The sequence below is a fragment of the Hemitrygon akajei genome, chromosome 7 (assembly GCF_048418815.1).
Source record: "Hemitrygon akajei chromosome 7, sHemAka1.3, whole genome shotgun sequence".
Taxonomy (NCBI): Eukaryota; Metazoa; Chordata; class Chondrichthyes; order Myliobatiformes; family Dasyatidae; genus Hemitrygon; species Hemitrygon akajei.
Window position 1 is genome coordinate 94,419,797 of NC_133130.1, and position 26,422 is coordinate 94,446,218.

The 26,422-nt window shown below is 44.7% G+C and overlaps 1 protein-coding gene across 1 annotated transcript in view; it reads right to left on the reverse strand.

The window, feature by feature from the left end:
* LOC140730687 (ras-related protein Rab-32-like) overlaps positions 1-25,020 on the reverse strand; it is a 35,730-nt gene extending 10,710 nt beyond the window's left edge. Inside the window, exons 1-2 of the mRNA XM_073051469.1 lie at positions 24,708-25,020; positions 16,150-16,433 (exon numbers count right to left, since the gene is read on the reverse strand). Of these exons, the coding sequence (XP_072907570.1) occupies positions 16,150-16,433; positions 24,708-24,927 (504 nt within the window). The 5' untranslated portion in view covers positions 24,928-25,020. The remainder of the gene's footprint in view (positions 1-16,149; positions 16,434-24,707) is intronic.
* Between the last annotated feature and the right edge of the window lie 1,402 nt (positions 25,021-26,422).

The window sequence follows — 26,422 nt, forward strand, 5'->3', positions numbered from 1 at the left end:
GACACTCAAAGCTGCTATGCAGGTTGACTCGGTGGTTATGAAGGCATATGTTGCATCGGCCTTCATCAACTGTGGGATTGAGAGCTGAGAGGTAATGTTGCAGCTATATAGGACCCTGGTCAGACCCCACTTGGAGTACTGAGCTCAATTCTGGTCGTTTCACTACAGGAAGGACATGGAAACTATGGAAAGGGTGCAGAGGAGATTTACAAGGATGTTGCCTGGATTGGGGAGCATGCCTTATGAGAAGAGGTTGAATGAACTCAGCCTTTTCTCCTTGGAGCGACGGAGGATGAGGGGGACCTGATAGAGGTATATAAGATGATGAGAGGCATTGATCATGTGCATAGTCAGAGGCTTTTTCCCAGGGCTGAAATGGCTAACATGAGAGGGCATGGTTTTAAGGTGCTTGGAAGTAGGTACAGAGGAGATGTCAGGGGTAGTTTTTTTTTATATACACGCAGAGAGTGGTGAGTGCATAGAATGGGCTCCCGGCAATGGTGGTGAAAGCAGATACAATAGGGTCTTTTAAGAGACTCCTGGATAGGTACACGTAGCTTAGGAAAATAGAGGGCTATGCGTAAGTCTAGGTAGTTATAAGGTAAGGACATGTTCGACTCAGCTTTGTGGGCCAAAGGGCCTGTATTGTGCTGTGGGTTTTCTATGTTTCTAAATGTTGAAGATTATGAGAGGTGGATCATAACAGTCCTTTGCCCAAGGTCGGAGAGTCGAAACTAGAGGGCATAGATTTAGGGTGTGCGGGGAAAGATTTAGAAGGGACCAAGGAGCAACTTCCTCAGGCAGTGGATGGTGAGTGTATAGAACAAGCTGCCAGAAGTGGTTGCGACACGTTCAGTAGTATAATTGAAGAAGCAGAAGGAAAGGTATCTGGAGAGATGGGGCTTCGAGAGCAGTGGACTGAATGCAGGAAGTTGCAACTAGCTGGGGGAGCACTGTGGATCCATTGGTCTGAAAGGCCTGTAGCCGTGCTGTGTTGCTTTATGACTTTTTGACTTTGGGAAGATGCCTGAGCTTTGTGATAAGCGTGATGTTGGAACTTAAGATGATTATATTGCTGGGAATTAACCTAGCTGGACTTTCCCTTTGAGTTTGGAGATATGAGATAAGGAATCAATCTAATCAAGGTGCATAAGAGGATACGAGAAGGTAAATATGGGAAAAGAAAATCTCCAATGAGAAAATCCACAAGGCAGAGCAAACTTTATATTAGCAGTTGGGTCATTCAGACTGAAATCAGGAAGAAAGCTTTGTAAATCAAAGTCAGTGGGTGTTTGGAACCCACTCTCATTAAGTTGATCTATAGAAAGTTCCCATAAATATCAATGTGATAACGACCATGTTACATTTTCAATATGTTGATTGAGAGAGGAATACTGGCTTCCTCCCCTTCGAAAGAGTGGTGTGGGATTCACTCAAGAAGGTGGACAGAATTAGTTTAATATCTTCTCTGAAAGGTGGTAACCTCCAGCCCTAGTGGAACTACCAGCCTGAATTTTTGTGCTGAAGATTCAGGAGTGTCTTGAGCCAACGAATTTCTGCCTCAAAGTTAGCAGAGATTGTGGCAAATCAAATGAAATATAGACTGTGGCCACTGGAGTCCTGTTGTATAATGTTAGTAACAGAAGTACAGCAAAGCCCAGTAAATGGAGATAATTTACTGAAAGTTCGTAATCTGAGTGAACTGTGGAGTAGGCATGCAGTGTGAGGGACATCAGGCTTCAATCATTCCCCGCAAACCCACTACATCTCTAGACCTCGGAGTTTTACTGAAAATCTAACCACAGGTTGAAAAAGTCAGCTGGAGTTAAATTTCCACTTCTCTTCTTGTAACTATAATTTTCAGATGAAGTTGTGAAACACCCCTTAAAAGGCAATGGCCTCTTCCTCTTTCTTTGTGCATCCTTTTTAAAATTTAACCTCTTCCCTGCCAATTTCTCCCCACCTCTCGCTCCATTCCCATCCACCCTTCCAAATATCTTCCCCACACAAACGCTCAGGGTGCAGTCACGCCTATAGTGACTGTAAACGTCGCGGATACAGCCCAGCCCATCACGGGTAAAGCCTTCCTCTACACTGAGCACATTTGCAAGGAGCTCAGTCTCAGGAAATCAGCATCGATCATCAAGGACCCCTGTTAAGTTTTGTAACTCATTAAACTAATTGAAGGGAAAAGACGGGAGTCCAAAATGTTAGGCTACCTCCACGTGTACTTTAAGCAAGGCTCACATGTAACATGTGGTGGATCAATGACAGATGTCATATATGTACTGTTAATTATAACCCACAATGCATTACATGAAAGAATGCTTAGTCAAACAATATATTTACAATATTACTCAACTATTACTGAAATGTTAAATACACAACATTCCTCTCTGCTTAGCTACAAACTCCAACTCAATATAGAATGCATCTCAACACACTATACTCTCTAATGCAACTACTGTACAGACATTCACAGCATAGTAAATTTTATACTGTCCCGTTCCAGCCTAAACATTTAATCACCATGGAGGCTTTCTTACTCTTGTGGGATATGTCTTTCCTGACAAAGGGGATTGCTCTGCTCGGCAGGTGAGACTTATGGCTGTGAAACAATCTCAGGCTCTGAGGCCTTCTCCGTGGTGGTTGTAAGAGTTGACTCTGGGACTGCAGGAGGTGGTCATGACAGCTCTGGACACCTTTCCTTTCCTTTTCTTGGCTTTTCTCTCTCTGGATCTACTTTCCTAGTCCCGGATTCTTTCTCTCTATCCTGTTCATGATCCCTTCCTCAGTCATGCTCCCTTTCATTATCCTTCGTTCTCTCATGACCCCATCACAACCTTGCTCAGTCTCAATTCCAACACTCTAGTTACCCTTTTTCTTTCTCACATTCCTTCTCTTTTTCATGCCTTTCTCTTTCTTGCTCACAGTCTCTCTCTAGATCTTCTCTCCTTTTCAACTTCTTGTCTTCCTTTTTATTCTAGTTTCTTGTGAGTATCTCTGAAGTTTCTAATTTCTTGAGAAATTGGGTCTCGTTTATTCTCTTCCATTTCCCCAGCAGTTACATCATCCTCCTCTTTCTTTTCCATCTTTCTAGAATGTGTATGTTGACCTTGGGAAGGTGCATTTAGTTCACTGAAGTAATCTCTTATTAATCCTTGTATTGCTCCTTTTATGATCTGCTCTCTCCTCTTGGTTTCTTCATCCACACCATCATCCGACAAATCCTGTTTTCATCTCTCCATCCACTCCGTTCTTTTTGGCCTTCCATTCATCCAGCTGGGTTTTGGTCTTTGCATCTACTTTTACAAGCAGCTTTCTGTCTCCTACTTGACGTCCCTGCAATAACCTTAATGCATGCAGAGTACATTCTGGTTCTTAATACTTACGAAAGCTGAATGCTTGCAACTTTCCTGAAGCTCCTTGAACTCTCTTCCATCTTAAAGCCAAGCCACATTTCACAAGTAACTGTCTGATTAACGTAATAGAAGCTTCCTCAGATATGTTGTCTCCAAAATCTATTGTAGTCAGACCAGTGCTTTTGTCACTTTCATGCTTCCTCTGAGCACCATGGTCTTTCTGCTTTCCAACCAGGGGCACAGAAGTTGGCATCAACACCTACTTTCCTTCTGTTGAGCAACAGTTCATGGTGTATAGCACGGAGGCAGTTGTGGCATCAACCAGTGCTTTTCTTAATTCACTTTCAGTTGGCTTCATTGCAGGGGATGTGGCATGCAAACTGTGGATAGATCCCCAAATCAAGCTGTTGTTGTCTCAGCCAGTCACGTTCCCACATTGCTTGTCCTTTTGTTTTCACCACATACAAGCCCAATGTGGCTTACTAGTTGTTGTATTTCACTGTTACAAAATGTAATTCCTACAGGAATGATCTTTCCCCAGTATAAATTCTTAGGTGGATGTCTGCAGGTTTCAGTTTAGAGCATTTTTGAAATGCCGTTCTAATCCACTTTGTGCGATGAATGTACAACAAAACCAGTGTCCAATTCCATTTTAATTAACTTGCCATTCACTTCTGGTGTAAGCTTGTCTATTGTTAGTTTTCACATTATAAGTCATAAGGCCACCCAGTCCTGTATCATTTTCACCATTATCAGATTTTTCATTAACAGCATGCAGATTAGTTCTCTTTTTGAAACTGCAACTTGACTTTGTTTTAAAATCTTTTTCTCTTCCCTGTACAGTCCATTTCTTGTTTATTCTGCACAACATGCTCTTTGTATGTGTCCTATTTTGTTGCATTTTCTGCAAATTTCCCCTTTAAATCTGCATTGGTTTGGTGTATGAGAATCTCTGCTACAACAATATCATAATTTGGTTGGACAGGCAGGTTTCAGTTTAGATGGTGCAATTTTCTTGAAGCTCATCATCATTTCTGACCGCAACTCAACTTTGTCTGCTGTTTCCTTTGATGTAGCTATTTCAACTGTTCTTATAAGTTCTGCTTCATTTAGGAGCCATTTTTGAATGCTTTCTTGTTAGATTCCACAAACTAAATGATCTCTCAGTGCATCATTAAGCCCATTACTGAACTGACAATGCTCAAACAACTTCTTCAAATCAGCCACATGTGCTGAAATTAACTCCCCTACCTTTTGATTCCACTTCTGAAACCTAATGTGTTCCGCTATCAACAACAGTTTTGTTTCTAAATGTTCTTGTGTTACTTTTTGATACCAGCAAAGCTCATTTCAGCTGGTTTGGTTGGAGCAGCCAAACTCCTATGCTTTCCCACCTATTACACTCAGCAATACTGGTACTTATTTCTCACTGGCTATTCCATTTGCTTTAAGATATTACTCAATTAGCTCAATATACATATTCCAGTTATCTGTTGTGTAATCAAAAGTATCAATTTTTTCAATGTAGCCAGCCATTTCTGCTTTTTTAAAAAAGATTATTATCACTCAATTCTCGCTGTTTATGAACCCATGAATTCATCCATCTTCTACCTTTCTTTTTAAACTCGGTCTTTTTTTGTGAATAAAATCTGCTGCTTAGAAGAAAAAGTGCTGTGCTTTTTCTTAAATTCGAATGCTTCTCACTGCGCTTTTTAAAAACGCGAATGTCTTGCTGTATTTCAACAGGTAGGTAATCATCTTGAGTTAATTTAAAACATCCTCATCACCACTATTAAGTTTTGTAACTCCAAGGTATTGAATTAATTGAAAGTGTCATGCCCGCAGCCCCCTCCCTTGTGAGAATCGCAAGAGCACTAAAGGGAGGGTGAGTCAGTGGACGCAGGAAATGAGAGAGGGACGTGCAAGATGCCACGTCCCCGGCGATGTAAAATCCCGGGACATATCCATTGTTTCTTGGAGACACCTTTGTGGATTGCGATCCTATACTACGTGACAGCCTTCAGGGCAAAGTGGGCTGGGTGACGGGGAGAGATTGCATCATCCACCAACCTGATTGACATCTTCAACCCTGCAAGTCAGGATAAAAGAGGGGCTGTAGGAACAGCCCCCCAGACACACCAGAAGACACGCTAGCGATCCCGTAATAGCCGGCAGCCATTTAAAGGAAGCCACGTGCGTTCGGTTCCCTTGCCTGGGAGCCGGTGGCGGGTACCACAGAAACGATTTTCTTGAACTAATAACGGGGAACCAACTCCCCCGACTCAACGGATTGGTCTCATCAAAAGACCCGGGCAAGTTTCTTTTCTCACAAATCTCTCTCTCTCCAACAAGTGAAAACCCAGCGGTCCCCAAAGGCTGAAGCCTGCAGAAACTGAGTGACTTTTATATTTCCAACGGACAATATTTTATCCCCTAGACAAAAGATAGAGCGATTTCTTATTGATGATTATTACTATACCCGCGCTTTAGATTGAGTATTGACAACGTATATTATCTGAATGTTTGTATTAACCTTATTTTTGTGCCCCTTTATAAATAAAGACTTTTAAAAATAGTACCATCAGACTTCAACGGACCTCTCTATCTTTGCTGGTAAGTGACCCAGTTACGGGGTACGTAACAACTTGGGGATCTCGTCTCAGGATTTGATACCAAAATTGAGGGCCAGTGAATCGGGATTGTAAGTCCAAACTTGGATCTGGTACGCGGGTAGCCAGACGGGAAACCAGCAAAGATGGACGTGGATGAATTTATGGGAAACCTGACTCTGGGGGCGCAAGAGGCGGCCACCAAATCAGACTTGGTAAATTTGACGAAGGGGTTAAGCCTCACAGAGGTGAGGTCGTCAATGAAAAAGCGGGAGGTGCGAAGGGCCATAACTCAGTATTACATTGAGAAGAAGGTGTTTTCAGCTGAGGTATTGGAAAATATCCCTGAAAAGGTACCAGCTAGTGGGATGGCTCAGTTAGAGTTGGAGAAATTAAGGTGGGAACATGAAATTAAGTTAAAGTAGCTGGAAGCAGCCGAGAGAGAGAAAGAGAGAGAGAGATAAAGAGCCGAGAAAGACAGGGAGCAGGAAAGAGCTGAGAAGCAAAGAAAGCATGAACTTCAGCTAAAAGAGCTGGAAGCAGCTGAGAAGGAGAAGGAGAGGGAGGCAGAGAGAGAGAGAGGAAACATGCCTTGGAGATGGAGAAGTTAAAGCAAGAGCCACGAAGTCAGGGGTCGGACCGAGAGGAGCGGTTTGATGTTAGTCGGGCGTTGAGGTTGGTACCCCCGTTCGAGGAGACGGATGTTGATAGTTATTTCTTGCTTTTTGAAAAGGTGGCAGTGAATCAGAAGTGGCCCAGAGCACAGTGGATGGCGTTGTTACAAAGTGTGTTAAGAGGGAAGGCACAGCGGGCATATGCGGCGCTGTCCATGGAAGGGGAAGAGAACTATGACCAAGTAAAGGTGGCCATTCTCCAGGGTTACGAGCTAGTACCTGAAGCATATAGACAAAAGTTCAGAAATTTACGGAAAGGGTGGAATCAGACGTATACCGAGTTTGCCCATGAGAAGGGGGTGCTCTTGGACCGTTGGTGCACCGCAGAAATAGTGGGCAAGGATCATGGGCGTCTCAGGGAGTTAATTTTGATTGAGGAATTTAAAGGTTGTGTTCCGGAGGAGATCTGGATGTATTTGAATGAGAGACTGAATAAGTCCATATCAGAATTTGCTAGATTCGCAGATGAATATGCCCTAACCCACAAGACAAAGTTTTCCTCGACAAAAAGTTACCCGAGAGACCGTGGGAACGATCGAGAAAGTCCGCCGGCTGAGGCAGAGGTCCCGCCGGGAGCTAGTGGTAAGGTTGAGGGGGAAAGGCCAGACAGCCAGAGATTTCCGGGCTTGACCTGTTTTAATTGTGGGAAGAGCGGGCACGTTGTGTCTCGGTGCTTTGCTCCGAGGAGGGAGACGGGAAAAGGGAAAGCAGCAGTCCCTATCGGATGTGCCGTGGTAATCAGTAAATCGACAAGAGAGCCCCGGGTAGACAGAGTACGAGAAGGGTCTGAGACTTGTCTGTCCCACGGGACCGTGTCTTTGAGGAAGGGGGACCCACCAATTCCCGTACGAATCTGGAGAGACACGGGGGCTGAGCTGTCGTTGATCAGCAGTAAGGTACTCAAGTTTGGTCGAAAAACGGGCATGATAGCGGTGATGGGAATAAATAAAAGGATAGAAATGGTGTCCTTACACAAGGTCATTATGGATTGTGAGCTGGTGTCTGGACCAGTTGAAATAGGGGTGCCATCAGAATTCCCGAGAACTGACGTGGACGTCCTTCTTGGTAACGATTTAGCCGGGGGTAAGGTTTGGGCAGCCATGACGCTGATAAAACCGCCTGTGAGTGTTGAGGCTCCGCCCCTAGCTTCCAAGAGCCATCCCGCATGCGCGGTCACTCGCAGCCTGTCGAGAGCAGCAGCTGAGAACGAGAGCAGTTTAAATCGGGCCAGTTTCGATTTGGCCGAGACGTTTTTACCGACCCTGTGCCATGAGGGTTTAGAGGGTGGTAAAGCGAAGAGTAGTAAAGTGCAAGAGGGTAAGGGAGAAGAGGTAGATCTGCCCTTAAAGAGGGGCAAGGTTCTAGAGGCAGAAAATAAAGATGAGGAACCGTTAGAGCGGTTAAGAGGTCCAGAGTTGGACATGGATGATCTGTCTGGTGTGGCAGACCTGTTTGACGAAGTTGAAAATTCTAAAGGTGTTCCCGACAATGAAATGAGGGCAGTCCTAGATAAAAAGGGTGCCCTTGCCTTGAAGAAGTCTGCTGGGTTGGCAGATGAGGTTGTTTCAGCCCGTGGGGTTGAGTTTACTCCGGAAGGGAGTCACCCAGAGAGTACCTGGGAGGATCAGGGGAATTTAGAATTTGAAAAAGGTACGGGTATTGAAAGCCTGGAAGAGGTCAATGTCCCGTTTGAGTGTGTCCAAGATGGGGATGCACATGGTCCTGAACCTAGTCACGGAGCTCAGAAAAAGTCTGAGGTATTTGATTCAGCTGAACGAGACGGCCGTCCTTTTGGGTCAGATAGACTTGGTTCAGTGGAAAAGGGGGTAACCCTGGTAATTGTGGGAAGTGAGAGTTCCCCGAGGTTTGTGCTCGAAGGGATGGTGAAACTTAATGCGGAGCTCCAGACTGGGGAGATAAATATTATTAGTGAAGGAAACAGAAAATCTGCAGTTCCCAAATCGAATGAAGAAATTTTAAACCCTGCAGATCACTTACAGATTAAGCCGGGAGATGCTGGGGCCCCCCACCCTATTGTTATTCCAGAATGGGGTGTGACGAGACAGAATCTGAAATGCTGCTTGAACAAAAAGTTCGAATTAAAAACCAATCGCCTGAAAGGTCCTGACGAGAGGGCTAGCCACCTGTGTAAAATTAAAGAATTGGGTGGAAATGGTCTAAGTTTGGGACACGGTGTTGATAAAATAACCCCTATGAACGAGGCGGGCGGGGGTTTACCTCGCCAAACTACCCGAGTTCCTCCCGTAGGAACTCACCGGAAAAGAGACAACGGTTAATGAAGGGCGCCATTTTTAAATAGCCCAGCCGGTTGTACGGGATTTCAGCAAAGCATATGAATAATAAAGACAAACCCCTTGGAAGCCTGCCTGGCTCTCCGTCGGGGATCACAACTCGTTAGTTTTGTATGCTGAAAAAAAAAAGGTGGTTATTAAGTTGAAGTCTGATGCTATAAGACTTTAGTAAGGTACAAGATGTTAAGCTAGTAAAGGAAGTGACACTGTAATCGTTAACTGTTTAGATGCTGAATTAAATGTATAACTGTATTGCTCTGTAGTGAAAAGAAAAGCTTTTGTATTGTGTTAGATTCTAAAATCCTGTAAGACTCTGTACTACTCCATTTTTAACCGCTGGTAAAAAACGCTTTTAAGGGGGGAGGTGTTATGACCGCAGCCCCCTCCCTTGTGAGAATCGCAAGAGCACTAAAGGGAGGGTGAGTCAGTAGACCCAGGAAATGAGAGAGGGACGTGCAAGATGCCACGTCCCCGGCGATGTAAAATCCCGGGACATATCCATTGTTTCTTGGAGACACCTTTGTGGATTGCGATCCTATACTACGTGACAGCCTTCAGGGCAAAGTGGGCTGGGTGATGGGGAGAGATTGCATCATCCACCAACCTGATTGACATCTTCAACCCTGCAAGTCATGATTAAAGAGGGGCTGTAGGAACAGCCCCCTCAGACACACCAGAAGACACGCTAGCGATCCCGTAATAGCCGGCAGCCATTTAAAGGAAGCCACGTGCATTCGGTTCCCTTGCCTGGGAGCCAGTGGCGGGTACCACAGAAACGATTTTCTGAACTAATAACGGGGAACCAACTCCCCTGACTCAACGGATTGGTCTCATCAAAAGACCCGGGCAAGTTTCTTTTCTCACAAATCTCTCTCTCTCTTCAACAAGTGAAAACCCAGCAGTCCCCAAAGGCTGAAGCCTACAGAAACTGAGTGACTTTTATATTTCCATCGGACAATATTTTATCCCCTAGACAAAAGATAGAGCGATTTCTTATTGATGATTATTACTATACCCGCGCTTTAGATTGAGTATTGACAACGTATATTATCTGAATGTTTGTATTAACCTTATTTTTGTGCCCCTTTATAAATAAAGACTTTTAAAAATAGTACCATCAGACTTCAACGGACCTCTCTATCTTTGCTGGTAAGTGACCCAGTTACGGGGTACGTAACAAAAGGAAAAGACAGGAGTCTGAAATGCGAGTCTAACTTCGTATTTACTATCACGTGGTAGTGTGATGGTGTATGCCATTTACAGACTTTTACATATAATCCACAATGCATTTTGCAAACAACAGAGAATGCTTAATAAAGCAATATACTTGCAATATTACTCAAATGATACTGAAATATCAAAGACACTACAACTCCCATCATCCAGGCCATGCTCTCTTCCCACTGCTCTCATTAAGAAGGAGGTACAGGAGCCTCAAGTCCCACATCACCAGGTTCAGGAACAGTTATTACCTCTCAGCCATCAGGCTCTTGAACCAGAAGGGATTACTTCACTCACCCCAACATTGAACTGATTCCATAATCTATGGACTCACTTTTAAGGACTCTACAACTTGTGCTGTAGATATTTATTGCTTATTTATTTCCCCCCTTTCTTTGAGTTTGCACAGTTTATTGTCTTTTGCACATCTGTGATGTGCAGTTTTTCATTGATTCTATTATGTGCCTTTGTATATCTCTGAATGTTCACAATAAAATGAATCTCAGGGTTGTATATGGTGACATGTATGTACTTTGATAATAAATTTACCTTGAACTTTCTTATAAATTTTTTCTTACCCCAACGGCTTAACCCCTAGTACACAAAGTCCTTGTCATCCAGGAGGGCTAGAAATACAGACTTCCCATGGATAGCAAATATATGTGGATACTACTAATGGCAAAGCATTTCAATTTAAGGAACATACTACTATATTTAAAAATCAAAAAGGAAATAAGCTACCAAAACTGGTTCTGTTGAATTTAATGATAAAGGCATTGACTAATCTTGATATCACAAGTTATAGCTGTGTAAATTAAGACTGTGGAAATCAGGAAGCCTCTTGACACAAGGGGGTTGGGGAAGGCTGCTTAGTGTGTGCATACATACAGGTCCATTTGTTATAAAGGAAATCAGCAGACAGCAAGGACTGAGGGCAAACACTCCAAATCACACCTTCTGTAACAATAGCTGAGTGCCTAGCCATCGGTCTCGTGCATTGTGAGTGAGCTGGTTTTGTTTTGTTGCAGCTCTGAAAGTGTGATGTAACTGTGGCTTGTATGTGGTTGCAGAAATATTGTAAAACTCCTTTGTAAACACAAGAGCTTCTGCAGATGCTGGAATCCAGAGCAACACAGACGAAATAGTTAGAGGAACTCAAAGTTAGGCAACATCTATGGAGAGGAATCAGTGTTTCAGGCTGAGATCCTCTGAAGGGTCCTGACGAAGTTTCTCAGCCTAAAATGTTGACTGTTTATAGTAAGGCATTGGAGGAATTCAGTGGGTTAGACAGCACCAGACATAGGAACAGAATTAGGCCATTTGCCCAGAGTCTACTCCACCACTCAATCATGGCTAATCCTGTTTTCCCCTCCTCAGCCCTACTCCCCAGCCTTCTCCCTGTAACCTTTGATGCCATGTCCAATCAAGAGCCTATCAATCTCTGCCTTAAATACACCCAACAACCTGGCCTCCACAGCTGCCTGTGGTAACAAATTCCACAAATTCAAAACCCTCTACCTAAAGAAATTTCTCCACACCTCTGTTTTATTTGGACACCCCTCTTTCCTGAAGCAATGTCCTCTTTTCCTAGACTCCTCCATCATGGGAAACATCCTTTCCACATGTACTCTGTCTAGGCCTTTCAACATTTGAAAGGTTTCAATGAAATACCCCCTCTAAATTCCATTGAGTACTGACCCAGAGCCATCAAATGTTCCTCGTATGATAACTCTTTCATTCCTGGAATCATTCCTGTGAACCTCCTCTGAACCCTGTCCAAAGCCAGCACATCTTTTCTTAGATGAGGAGCCCAAAATTGTTGACGATACTCAAGGTGAGGCCTCACCAGTGCCTTATAAAGCCCCAGCATCACATTCCTGCTCTTGTATTCTAGACCTCTTGAAATGAATGCCAACAGTGCATTTGCCTTCCTCACCACTGACTCAACCTGCAAGTTAACCTTTAGGGTAGTGGTCACCAACCTTTTTAAGCCCAAGATCCCCCACCTCAGCCTTACTGAAAGGCAAGATCGACCCCAGATCGATTAGTTACACGCATGCGCATGCAGCCCTGAGCCCGAATTAAATCGTCTGCGAATATTTTAGCACCGGGTTCGCCACCAACATTCGGTGTGTTAAACAGGTTTAGAGGCAGCGTCCATCTGACCGCGCTCCAGGCCAGTAGCAATGGCACTTCCAGCCGGCCATGCGAGGCCAACCGGTGATCTCTGGCGTGAGGGTGTCACTGCGTTTAGGCGACTGATGACCTCGTGTGCATTCAAGTTCAACAGTCGGCGTGACAGGGAATGAGGAAAGGTGCAGCTGGCTCATATCGTTTCCTCGTGGCCCGGTGGTTAGGGACCACCGAAGTACACTGTGTAGTGCGGGGGAGCTACACGCATGCACACTGGGCAGAAAGAACAGAACTAAAACCCCGCAACCCGGAAACAATATCTCAACAGTATTTGTGTTTTTTTTTCCCGGGATCTACTGGGAAAGTCTCAAAGACCGACCAGTCGATCGCGATTGACGGGTTGGCGACCACTACTTTAGGGTGTTCTGCACAAGGTCTCCCAAATCTCTATGCATCTCAATTTTTTGGATTTTCTCCCATTTAGAAAGTAGTCTGCACATTTATTTCTACTACCAAAGTGCATGATCATGCATTTTCCAACATTGTATTTCATTTCCCACTTTCTTGACTATTCTCCTAATCTGTCTAAGTCTTTCTGCAGCCTACCTCTTTCCTCAACATTACCTGCCCTTCCACCAATCTTTGTATCTATAAACTTCGCAACAAAGCCATCTATTCCATCATCTAAATCATTGATATATAGCATATAAAGAAGCAATCCCAACACAGACCCCTGCAAAACACCACTAGTCACTAACAGCCAACCAGAAAAAGATCCTTTTATTCCCACTCACTGCCTCCTACCAATCATTCAATGTTCTAACCATGCCATTAACTTTTCTGTAAAACCATGGGCTCCTAACTTGGTAAGCAGCCTCATGTGTGACAAATTGTCGAAGGCCTTCTGAAAGTCCAAATATACAACATCCACTGCATCCCCTTTATCTATCCCTACTTGTAATCACCTCAGAGAATTACAACAGGTTTGTCAGGCAAGATTTTCCCTTAAAAAACCATGCTGACTTTGTCCCATCTTCTCCTGTGTCACCAAGTACTCCATAACATCATCCTTAACAATTGATTCCAACATCTTCTCAACCACCGAGGTCAGGCTAATAGGTGTACAATTTCCTTTCTGCTTCCTTAAAGCGTGGAGTGACATTTGCAATTTTCCAGTCCTCTGGCACCAAGCCAGAGTCCAATGATTTTTGAAAGATTGTTTTTAATGCTACCATAATCTCTATCGCTACCTCTTTCAGAACCCTAGGGTGCAGTTCATCAGGCCTAGGTGACCCTGAGGTCTTACAGCTTTTTGAGTACCTTCTCCTTGTAGTAGTAACTGCACTCACTTCTCTTCCCTCACACCCTTCAACATCTGGCACACTGCTAGTGTCTTACACAGTGAAGACTGATGCAAAATACTCATTTAGTTCACCTGCCATCTCCTTTTCCCTGTTATTATTTCTCTGGCCTCATTTTCTTGTGGTCTTGTATCCACTCTCATCTCTCTTTAATTTTTTTTTTACATACTTAAAAACGTTTTCACTATCCACTTTGATATTGTTTGCTAGCTTGCTTTCATATTTCATCTGTTCTTTCTTGATTCTTTATTTGCTCTCTGTAGGTTTTTAAAAGCTTCCCGATCCTCTATCTTTCCGCTTCTTTGCTGTGTGCCCTCTCTTTGGCTTTTACATTAGCTTTGACGTCCCTTGTCAGCCACTGTTGTACTATTCTGCCATTTGAGTATTTCTTTGTTTTTGGAATACATCTATCCTGCACCACCTACATTTTTCCCAGAAACTCACGTCATTGCTGCTCTGCTGTCATCCCTGCCCGCATCTCCTTCCAGTTTACTTTGGCCAACTCCTCTCTCATACCACCATGATTTCTTTTATTCCACTGAAACACTGCTACATCAGACTTTACTTTCACAAGAAATTATACAGGAGGGAATACAATTAGACCATATAAGGTCAACTGGAGTGCAAAATGGTCATGTTCTTGACACAGAGTTTGTGCAGGGTGGTTCAAGAGCTGATTGGTTGAAGGGAAGTAGCTGTTCTTGAAGCTGTTGGTGTGGGACTTCAGGCTTCTCAACCATCTTTCTGATAGTAGCGGCAAAATGGAGTATTAATGGAGGTGGATGAGAACTTCATTTTTCTTGGTGTAAATATCACCAAGAGCTTGTCCTGCTCTAACCTTATAGATGCCATGGCTAGGATAGTATACCAGCACCTCTACTTCCTTAGAGTGCCAAGGTCACTTGGCACGTTCCCATTGATCCATACCAATTATTATAACCGCACCATAGAAAGCATCCTGTGCAGAAGCATCACGGCTTGGTATGGCAAATGCTTTGCCCAAGACTGCAGAAAAACTGCAGACATGTGGACTTAGCTCAATCCATCGTGAAAACAAGCCCCGTCCATGGGCTCTGTCCACACTTCCCACTGTCTCAGGAAAGCGGTGGAAGAGCATCCTCACCCCGGTCATTCACTCTTCCAACCACCACCACCCCTTTGGAGAGAAGATACAAATGCTTGAAGACCTACACTGCCAGCATCAATGACAGCTTCTAACCCACTGTTACAAGATGCTTAAAGAGACTTCTTGTACGATAAAGATGAGCTCAATGAGCTCCTGATCTCACAATCTACTGTCGTCCTTGTGCTTACTGTCTACCTGCACTACACTTATACTGTAACACTACACTCAGTGGCCACTTCATTAGCTACACCTGCTCATTAATGTAAATATCTAATCAGCCAATCACATGGCAACAACTCAATGTGTAAAAGCATGCAGACATGGACAAAAGGCTCAGTTGTTGTTCAGAATGGGGAGGAAATGCAATCTAAGTGACTTTGACCGTGGAGTGATCGTTGGTGCCAGAGAGATGGTTTGAGTATCTCAGGAAATGGCTGATCTCCTGGGATTTTGATGCACAACAGACTCTGGAGTTTACAGAGAATGCTGCCAAAAAAAAATCAAAAAACATCCGGTAAGGGGCAGTTCTGTGGAAAAAATACCTTGTTAATGAGAGAGGTTAGAAGAGAATGACGAGGCTCAAGCTGACAGGAAGGTGACAGTAACACGTTGCAAGAGTAGTGTGCAGAATAGCACCTCTGAACACACAACACGTTGAATCTTGAAATGAATGGGCTACAGCAGCAGAAGACCATGAACATGCACACAGAGTCCACATTATTAAGTACAGGAAGTACCTAACAAAGTGGCTACTGCGAGTATTTTCTGCATTCTACTTTTGCCTTTCTCTTTGTACTACTTCAATATACTTAATTTTTGAAATGAGCTGTATGGATGCATGCAAAACAAAGATTTTCACTGTATCACAGTCCAGGTAACAAAAATAAACCAATTACCAATTAGAAAATAACTTTCTCCTGTGGTAACTTCAGTGGTGATGACACCAACAATAAGCAGATTTGCATGTACAGTGCAGTTCAAGATCTCAGGATATTCTGAGGCACTGTTTCTAATAAAACAGCTATGATGTGGAGACACCATTATAATATGGCTGACAGTTTGCACGTAGCCGGGTCCAAGGAAGTATATTATCAAAATTTTTGCTTAACTGGGGGAGAAATGTTGCCAAGACACCAGGAAAATGCCCCTATCCTATGCTGATCAAGTACCACACAGAACTTTGATTCAATATCTAATCCAACAGACAGCCCTTTCAATAGTTCTGCATTTCCAGAGAACAAGAAACAAACCTCTGATTCCATTCAGCCAAAGTTGACACTGAATCAGTAATCAAAAGCCAGGCATAAACAAGATTATCTTGTGCTCCAGACAAGCACTTATTGTCACTAACCTTTGCCGAAGTTTGAAACCAAGTTACAAAACCATTTTCCTTGCAGTAGCGGTCCATTGAGGTTTGATTATTCTCCAAACCGTCCCACTGCTGATGATCACACTTGTTTGCTAAAAGCACGGCAGGGATTGGCTTCCCATTGGGGAGCTTCACGTTTTTGTCCAAGTCATCCTTCCATTTCACAACAGCGTCAAATGTTGATCGCCGAGATACATCAAAGACCACAATAGCTCCAACTGCTTCCTTGTAATAAACCCTTGTCATGTTTCCGAATCGTTCCTGACCTATTGCAGCCAAAAAAGAAACAAACATTAATGCAATACAAAAATAACAATTTGATTAATCTTTTTATTGGTATAGAATCTATACACAAACTATAAAACAAAACACTCAGAGGTTCAAAGTAAATTTATTATCAAAGTACATATACAACACATATACCAACCTGAGAGTCATTTTCTTGTGGGCATGCTCATTAAATCCAATCACCATAATAGAGTCAATGAAAGATCACACCCAACAGGGTGGACAACTAATGTGCAAAAGACAACAAACTGTGCAAATAGAAAATAAAAAAGGAAGTAATACTAATAATAAACAAAAAACAGTAAATATCAAGAACATGAGATGAAGAGTCCTTGAAAGTGAGCCAAAGATTGTGAGAACAGTTCAATGATGGAGCAAGTGAAGTAGAGCAGTTAGCCTCTCTGGTTCACGAATAGTAACTATTCCTAAACCTGGTGGTGCGAGTCCTGGGGCTCCTGTACCTACTTACTGTTGGCTGCAGCTAAAAGAGAGCATGACCTGGGTGGTGGGGTTCCCGATGATGGATGCTGCTTTCCTGCGACAACCCATTCTGTACATGTGCTCCATGATGGATGGGGGCGGTTTTATTGATGATGGGCTTGGCTGTATTTTTTTTAGGATTTTCCATTCAAGGGCATTGGTTTTTCCGTATCAGGCTGTGATGCAGTCAGTCAATATATTCTACCTTACACATCTATAAAGTTTGTCAAAGTTTTAGATGTCATGCCAAATCTTCACCAACTCCTAAGGAAGTAAAGGTGCTGCTGTACTTTCTTCATAATTGTACTCATACAACTACTGCTTTTTCAAATTTTATGCTGCACATCGGCGTCCTCCACCTTAATTCAATCAGGCCCATCATCCTGACCTCTTCATTTCCACAGGATACAAAATCTGCTCTGCTATTTAATCATGGCCGATCCTTTTATCCTCTCTTCAACTCCACTCCCCGGCCTTCTCCCCATAACCTTTGATGCCATGTCCAATCAAGAACCTATCAAGCTCTGCCTTAAATATACCCAATGATCTGGCCTCCACAGCTGCTTTGTGGTAATAAATTCCACAAATTCACCACCCTCTGGCGAAAGAAATTTCTCTGCAACTCTGTTTTAAATGGATGCCCCTCTATCCTGAGATTGTGCCCTCTTGTCCTAGGCTCCCCCACCATGGGAAACATCCTTTCCACATCTACTCTGTCTAGGCCTTTCAATATTCCAAAGGTTTCAATGAGATTCCCCCCCTCATCCTTCTAAATTCTGGTGAGTACAGACCCAGAGATGTCAAATGTTCCTTGTATGATAACCCTTTCATTCCCAGAATCATCCTTGTGAACCTCCTCTGAACCCTCTCCATTGCCAGATCATCTTTTCTTAGATGAGGAGCCCAAAACTGTTCACAATACTCAAGGTGAGGCCTCACCAGTGCCTTATAAAGCCTCAGTTTCACAACCCTGCTCTTGTATTCCAGACCTGTTGAAATGAATGCTAACATGGCATTTGCCTTCCTCACCATCGACTCTACCTGCAAGTTAACCTTTAGGATGTTCTGCACAAGGACTCCCAAGTCCCTCTGCATCTCAGATTTTTGGATTTTCTCACCATATAGAAAATAGTCTGCACATTTATTTCTACTACCAAAGTGCACGACCATGCATTTTCCAACACTGTATTTCATTTGTCACTCTCTTGCCCATTGTCCTAATCCTTCTTCAGCCTACCTGTTTCCTCAACACTTCTTGGCCTGTTAGAGTAATTTTTGGGTTTAGGTCAATTTACACTTAGTAAATGGCTTTGGCTACCAATCTTCTGTTCCTTGACAATGCATTTCCTAAAAGCTGTGAATACCAGCGCAGACCTACTGGTGTCTGTGGGATGAATGTAATCAGGTGTGAAGTCTGTATGTAGCTTCAAAAGAAAGCATTGTCTATACTTAGTAAATATGAATTGTTCTTTGTGTTTAGCAAATAAATATCGAGCCCCACATTGGGCCAGCAGACCTTTCTACCGAAAGGGTCTCCGTATGCCTGCTGTACCTTGTTTTGTCGAATAAAGAAGCTGCTTTGTATCTACCAGTAACCTCTCTCTGGTGATTTAATTCACATAACATGGCCCTTCACCAATCTTTGTATTATCTGCAAACTTGGTAACAAAGCCAACTATTCCACCATCTAAATCATTGATATACAGCATAAAAAGCTGTCCCAGCACTGACCCCTGCGGAACACCACTAGTTACTGGCAGCCAACCAGAAAAGGATACTTCTATTCCCACTTGCTGCCTCCTACCAATCAGCCAATGCTCTAACCATGCCAGCAACCTTCCTGTACTATCATGGACTCTTAACTTGGTAAGCAGCCTCACGTATGGCACCTCGTCAAAGGCCTTCTGAAAGTCCAAATATACAACATCCACTGCAACCCCTTTATCTATCCAACATGTAATCTCCTCAGAGAATTCCAACAGGTTCACCGGGCAAGATTTTACCTTAAGGACTTTGTCCTATCTTGTTCTGTGTCATCAAGTACTCCATCACCTCATCCTTAACAATTGACTCCAACATCTTCCCAACCACTGAGGTCAGGCTAACTGCTCTACAATTTCCTTTCTGCTGCCTTCCTGCTTTCTTAAAGAGTGGAGTGACATTTGCAATTTTCCAGTCCTTTGGCACCATACCAGAGTCCAATGAGTTTTGAAAGATCATTACAAATGCCCCCACAATCTCTACCTCTTTCAAAACCCTAGGGTGCAGTTCATCTGGTCCAGGTGACTTAGGTACCCTTAGGTCTTTCAGCTTTTTGAGCATCTTCTCCCTTGTAACTGCAGTCGCTTTTCTTCCCTCACACCCTTCGACATTTGACACACTACTAGTGTCTTCCACAGTGAAGACATATAAAATATTCATTTAGTTTATCTGCCATCTCCTTGTCCCCCATTATTATTTCTCTGGCCTCATTTTCTAGCTGTTCTAAATCTGTTCACATTTCTCTTTTATTTTTTTATTTTTTTTTTACACGCTTGAAAAAGTGTTTACTATCCACTTTGATATTATTTGCTAGCTTATTTCATATTTCATCTTTTCCCTCCTAATGATTCTTTCACTTGCTCTCTGTAGGTTTTTAAAAGCTTCTCAATCTTCTATTTTCCCACTACTTTCTGCTATGTTGTGTGCCGTCTCTTTTGCTTTTACATGGGTGTTGACTTCCCTTGTCAGCCATGCTTGTACTATTTTGCTATTTGAGTATTTCCTTTTTTTTTGGAATACTTCTATCCTGCACCTTCCTCACTTTTCCCAGAAACTCACACCATTGCTGCTCTGCTGTAATCCTTGCCAGCATCTCCTTCCAATTTACTTTGGCCAACTTTTCTCTCATACCCTTGTAATTTCCTTTACTCCACTGAAATATTGCTACATCGGACTCTACTTATTCCCTATCAAATTTCAAGTTGAACTCAATCATATTATGATCACTATCTCCTAAGGGTTCTTTTACCTTAAGCTCCCTAATCACCTCCAGTTCATTACTTAACACCTAATTTAACACCTGATCCCCTAGAAGACTCAGTGACAAATTGCTCTAAAATCTTGTCGGCATTCAGCAAACTCACTCTCCTGAGATCCACTTCCAATCTGATTTTCCCCAATTAACCTGCATGTTGAAATCCCCCATGACTATCATAGCATTATCCTTTTGCCAAGAACTTACGTTCCTGAACTTGTTACAGTTGATCACATTCACATTTTGGGCCTTAATTAAGTGCCATGATTAACTTTTCCCGATTGCATTCCTGCTGAACTGGAATTTCCATGATTGACCCTTCCCAAAATGCCTTGTTGATCTACGGGAACTTCTCCTTTCAGAGTCTCACCTTGCTCCACTCCTCACCCCTCATGTTTACTCTCAAACAAATTTCTCAATGTCTTTTCCTCTGCTGACTTTCTATACCCCTAAGTGACTACTAATCCTTTGTGACTTCAACATTCATTTCAACTCTTGCTGTTACACCTGACATCAGACTTAATTTCCTCCCTGACACTCCCTCCCAACACACAAACAGATACAGCTATTTCCTCACACTCAGTTTTGCAATTCACAAGACATTTTTACCTGTTGCACGATCACCGAAAAGGTAATTTATTCATTTCCTGTTTTTTGGCCTCTACTCTGATTTCCTCTTTCAGAGTTATTTTTTTGAGAAAAATCTCAACTCTCTAATTAGTATCACGTTGAGCTAGAACATGGGAACAGGGCCCTTTGCCAAACATCAACCACCCTGCTGCATTAATCCTATGTTATTCACCTCAAATTCTCATTAACTCCCCAGCCTGTCTTCCCACCCCCAGTTTCCACCACTCACCTACGCATTCAGAGCAATTTACAGTGGTCAATTAATTTGCTAATGCAAACATTTTTGGGATGTAGGAAGATCCCAGAGCACTTTGAGGAAACCCATTTGATTACAGGGCTGAACCTGTGTCTCTAGTGCTGACACAGCAGCTCTGTTAGCCATTCAAGTGTGTGTCACCCTTTACCTTTCAATTATCTACCCATGATAAAATTTCTGTAATTTTCCTTCAGATCACACTCTCACCAGTAACTTAATGCCAATTATCCTCCTTTGCACTCATTATTCCCTTTGCCACATGCATTACTTCATTTCCCCAAGTTCATAATATATGTAGCTGAAGAATTTTGACAGATTTGGCTGGAGCACATTATGCATTTCTGGTATTGATGCTTCATGTACTGAAGGATCAACCATGGACAAAATGACCAGCACAACCCCAATCAGCCACTTCAGATCTCCTCTTACGCTATCGTGCATACATCTGTGTGTCTTTTTTTTTTGCATAACTTTTCAGAATTTTTACCGTATTGTGCAAGTTGTACAACTTATATATTGTACCCAAGTGCCTGTGACATTACTGCAAGTGCACTTTCCATTGTCGCTCCTCTCCGCGCCTTTGTGGTGCATCGGGGTGGCAACTTTGCCATTTCTTTAACACTTGTCTGTTCTTTTACAAGGCCAAGTTGCTAACTCAACCTTAACCCAGCACGGACAGAAAGCGTGCAAGGAGCTGGCTGGGTTTGAACTTGGGACCATTTTGCTTCAAAGTCTTGAGCTGATGCCACTACACCATCAACCAGCTGTTTGTCATTGTTCCTCTATATGATTATATTAGTGCCCAAGACAAACTCATTTTGAAATTCCGATTGGGTAGTCCTATACAATATCAATGCAAACATTACTCAATGATGAAAGAGGCTCGACTCTTTCAATGTTCCCACATTAACAGCTTTATGCAGGTACATTCACAACTGAACCAAAGATCGAAGTTAAGTTCCAAAGTAAATTTATTACCAAAGCAGAGCTATGAAGAGACAAATCTTAGTTGACTGTTGAACAGTCTCAGAGCTGTAGTTCAATATAGTAGCATTGGCAGTCTGGTACACTATACCTCGGTCCAATTACTGCAGCTAGACCTGCACCATAAAGTTTTACATGCATAACCCCAAGTACAAAACAGACCAGGACCCAGCATTATGATAGAAATCAAGACAGATCTTCAATAATCAAATACCACCATTTGTAATACTGATGGAATTTTAAAAAAATGCTTGAAATACTTGGGTTTGAGAACATCTATAGAGATAGATAAAAAGAAAGCAAGGACATTACATCAAGGCCAGAAAAAATTAAAGATTAGGAGTTTTATGATGTAAAGAAAATGGGGGTGAGAAGGAGAGAATTAAATGAATTTTTTTTCCCAGTTCCAATTCATCAATCCAAATCTCAAAGGGAAAGATAAAGCTATAGATCTGTCCGACCTACTGAGTGATTCCAGCACTCTCTGTTATGCCAAAGAAAGCTATTATTTGGCAAGAGGGATCAGAATTGTACGACGAACGGGAGCTGGAAGATACGAGGAAGAAAGGAGGCCTCTCAGGGCTAGGAGCCAGTGTAGATCAGTGAGGAAAGAGATGTTGACTCAATAGTTGTTTAGATGAACTTGATTTTATGAAAAGGTGCCCTGTGTAAGGGAATCGGTACAGCTGACCCTATACATGATAGGGAAGTAAAAGAACCAAAGCAGAAGTGGAGACAGGCTTTAGTTACCAAAAGGAAGTGAATTTTTGGTATGGACAGAAAATGTGGCCGAGACTGAAAGGAACACCAGTTCAAGGAACAGGGAGAGGGATGGAGCCAGTAGCTGCAGAAAATGGGAGAGTGGAATTTGTAGTGCAAATGAAAGGGAGTGGGAGATTAGTATATTTCAGTCCCCACCTGTACAATACGTGGGTTATATAGTAGCAAGCCAATTCCCTCCAGGTTTGTGAGTGCTACACAGTAATTGAAAACCGGCTTTTTTTGGGGGGGGGGGGGGGTACTACAAGGAATAGTTAAAAGCCAGCTACAATGCCTCCGTGGGGGGGGGGGTACTACAAGGAATAGTTAAAAGCCAGCTACAATGCCTCCGATCAAAAGTCACATACATAAAACAGACTGGACTAAAATGACATTTTGCCTTAACTAAACAATAATTTACAGAAATCTAGAAATAGGAAGTTAATATCGGTAAATGATCCCACAGGCTTTGAATAGCTGTAAAAACTCAACTGATTTACCACCGTTCTATAAGGGAGGGAAATTTGCCATTCCGATCCCTCATTCCAAAGAGTGAATTCTTAAATGTGACTTGGATTGACAAATCTTTCAGCTGAACTAAATGTCACAGGGAAAGAACAAAAATTCATCTCCCAGACACTTCACCAAACCGGTTATTCCCACAACTGACGATGGGGTTTTACTTTGCCTGAACTCACTAGGGGTGTTGGCTGTAGGGACATGCACCATCACAACATCCAGATGTTAAGGAATGTCAACAGCTGCTGGGACATCACTGGGAAAGCAGGGCCAGGGACAGAGGCTTTCAGCTGGCTGCAGTGGCAAAACAGGAGCTATGGAAGCTACAATCCACATGATTGACCTGGAGTTCCTAACCCTGGGCCCACGGACACCTCGGTTAGTGGGAGGGATCCATGGCATAAAAAAAGGTTGGGAACCTGTGTTCTTGTCTCAGTGGGAGAGGGGGAGGGTACAGCTCACGGACTCTGCACCGTATCACCTTCTTAAGGATGAACTATTTCCCCACACGTTTCCAGAATTTCTTCACAGACGCAAACACTGTATATTTAGTCGGCACGCGAATATGCTCCCCTCCCTGCCTTCTCGTCGTGCTCTTCCAACCATTCCCAGCCTCCCCTCTCCTCCCATCCCTTTTGTGCTCTCATTCCCAGCCCTCCCCTTTCCAACACGCTCCCTTCCTCCATCTCTATCCCCTCCTCTGTCAATTTCCTCTCCTCCCTCCTGCCCTTCTCTCTCTCCAATCCTCCCTGCCCATGGCCATCCCTCTCCCTTCTCTTCACCTCACCTCTCCAGTTTTCCCCTTGTGTCCTTTACCTGCAACAATCCTTCCATTGCTCCACTCCCTCATCATCCCTCTCCTCCATATCCCTCCTCTTGCTTTGCCTAACCAAGCCCATTTCTGCACTTTTACCCTCAACCCCTCTTCCCCCACCTCTGCTGCCCCTTGACATGGCCTCTGAGATCATTCCTCTCTCTTGCCCTGTCTCCTTCTATTCTTTCTCAATGCCCACTGACCACCTGTTCCTTCTCTCTCTCAACCCATACACACTCCAATTTGTTACCTTCCCTATACTCCTACTGTATTACACTCCACTGCCCATTGATGGTACCCCCTCTCTTCCTCAATCTCTGCACCCTGCCCCTTCCTCCGCACTCTCTACTGCCCACCTCCTCCCACACTCTTTGCTGTCCTCCTCACGGTCTCCCCCTCCATGGACCACTCTTCTATTGTCTCTCCATGCCTCCCACTCCCCCCTCCTCCACTCCCATTCACCACCACACCCCAACTGCCCTCCCACTGCCCTTTGCCTACTACCCCCTCCTTCACTGTACTCCACCTCAACTCAACTTTCTGCCCCTCCTTTATGCCTCTATTTTAGGTTTCCATTATCTGCAATTATTTATTTAAAGTTTCATATACTGTAATATTCCCCCCCACTCCACTCTCTGCCTCCTACTTCACCTTGCCATCCCTCGCCTCCGATCTCTGCCCCCACCCCCACTCCACTCTCTGCCTCCTACTTCACCTTGCCATCCCTCGCCTCCGATCTCTGCCCCCACCTCCACTCCACACTCGAACGTTCTCACTCACTCTGCACTCCCTACCTGCAATGTCCCAGAGCTGGAGGCGGATCAGAGTGTTGGAATCCCAATGCAGGACCTTCAGGGCGAAGTCGACGCCGATGGTGGCGCGGTAGTTCTGGGAGAAGAGCTGGTGGATGTAGCGCTTGATGAGGCTGGTCTTGCCGACACCCAGTTCCCCGATCACCAGCACCTTAAATAGGTGCTCAGTGCCGACCATGCCGCTGCCTCCGGTGCCTGCCATCCGCCCGCGCCCCGCCGCTTCCGCCTTGCCTCAAGCTCCGCCCGAGACAGGAACGCTCCGGGAGCCGAAGCTGGGCAGGGCGACGGGGCGAGGCCTGGAGGGTGACAGTCAGGTCAAGGCGTTGTGGGTCGGAGCAAGCGGGAGGAGGAAATGAACTGGGAAATCTTGGGGGAGGGGGAAACGTTGGGGTAATTTCTGAGCGGTGGGAATGAGGGGTAGTATTAAGGGCAATGGGGAAAAGGAAGGGGTGGGTGCGAATGGGGAAAGGGGAGGGGCGTGGGAGTGGGGGAAGGGTTGGGAAATGGGGGAGGGGTAGGGGTGGGGAAATGGGGAGGGGTTGGGGTTGGGGTAGGGGTGGAGAAATGGGGAGGGGAAGAGGTTAGGGTGGGGAAATGGGGAAGGGTTGGGTAGGAGTGGGGAAATGGAGAGGAATGGGGAGGGGTGTGAAAATGGGGAAGGGTTGGGGCAGGGGTGGGGAAATGGGGAGGGGTGTGAAAATGGGGGAGGGTTGGGGTAGGGTGGGGACATGTGGCGGGGTAGGGGTGGGGAAATGGGGAGGGGTTGGGGTAGGGGTTGGGGTGGGGTGGGGAAATGGGGAGGGATTGGGGTAGGGGTGGGGAAATGGGGAGGGGTTGGGGTAGGGGTGGGGAAATGGGGGAGGGTTTGGGTCGAAGTTGGGAAATGGGAAGGGGTTGGGCTGAGGGTGCGGAAATGGGGGAGCATTGGGGTAGGGGTGAGGACATGGGGAGGGGTTGGGAAAGGGTGGGGAAATGGGGAGGAATGGGGTAGGGGTGGGGACATGTGGAGGGGTTGGGGTAGGGGTGGAGAAATGGGGAGGGGTTGGGTAGGAGTGGGGAAATGGAGAGGGATGGGGAGGGGTGTGAAAATGGGGAAGGGTTGGGGCAGGGTGGGGACATGTGGCGGGGTTGGGGTAGGGATGGGGAAATGGGGAGGGGTTGGGGTAGGGGTTGGGGTGGGGTGGGGAAATGGGGAGGGATTGGGGTAGGGGTGGGGAAATGGGGAGGGGTTGGGGTAGGGGTGGGGAAATGGGGGAGGGTTTGGGTCGAAGTTGGGAAATGGGAAGGGGTTGGGCTGAGGGTGCGGAAATGGGGGAGCATTGGGGTAGGGGTGAGGACATGGGGAGGGGTTGGGAAAGGGTGGGGAAATGGGGAGGAATGGGGTAGGGGTGGGGACATGTGGAGGGGTTGGGGTAGGGGTGGAGAAATGGGGAGGGGTTGGGTTAGGGGAAATGGGGAGGGGTAGAGGTTGGGGTGGGGAAATGGGGAGGGGTTGGATAGGGGTTGTGAAATGGGGGAGGGTTTGGGTCGAAGTTGGGAAATGGGAAGGGGTTGGGCTGAGGGTGCGGAAATGGGGGAGCATTGGGGTAGGGGTGAGGACATGGGGAGGGGTTGGGAAAGGGTGGGGAAATGGGGAGGAATGGGGTAGGGGTGGGGACATGTGGAGGGGTTGGGGTAGGGGTGGAGAAATGGGGAGG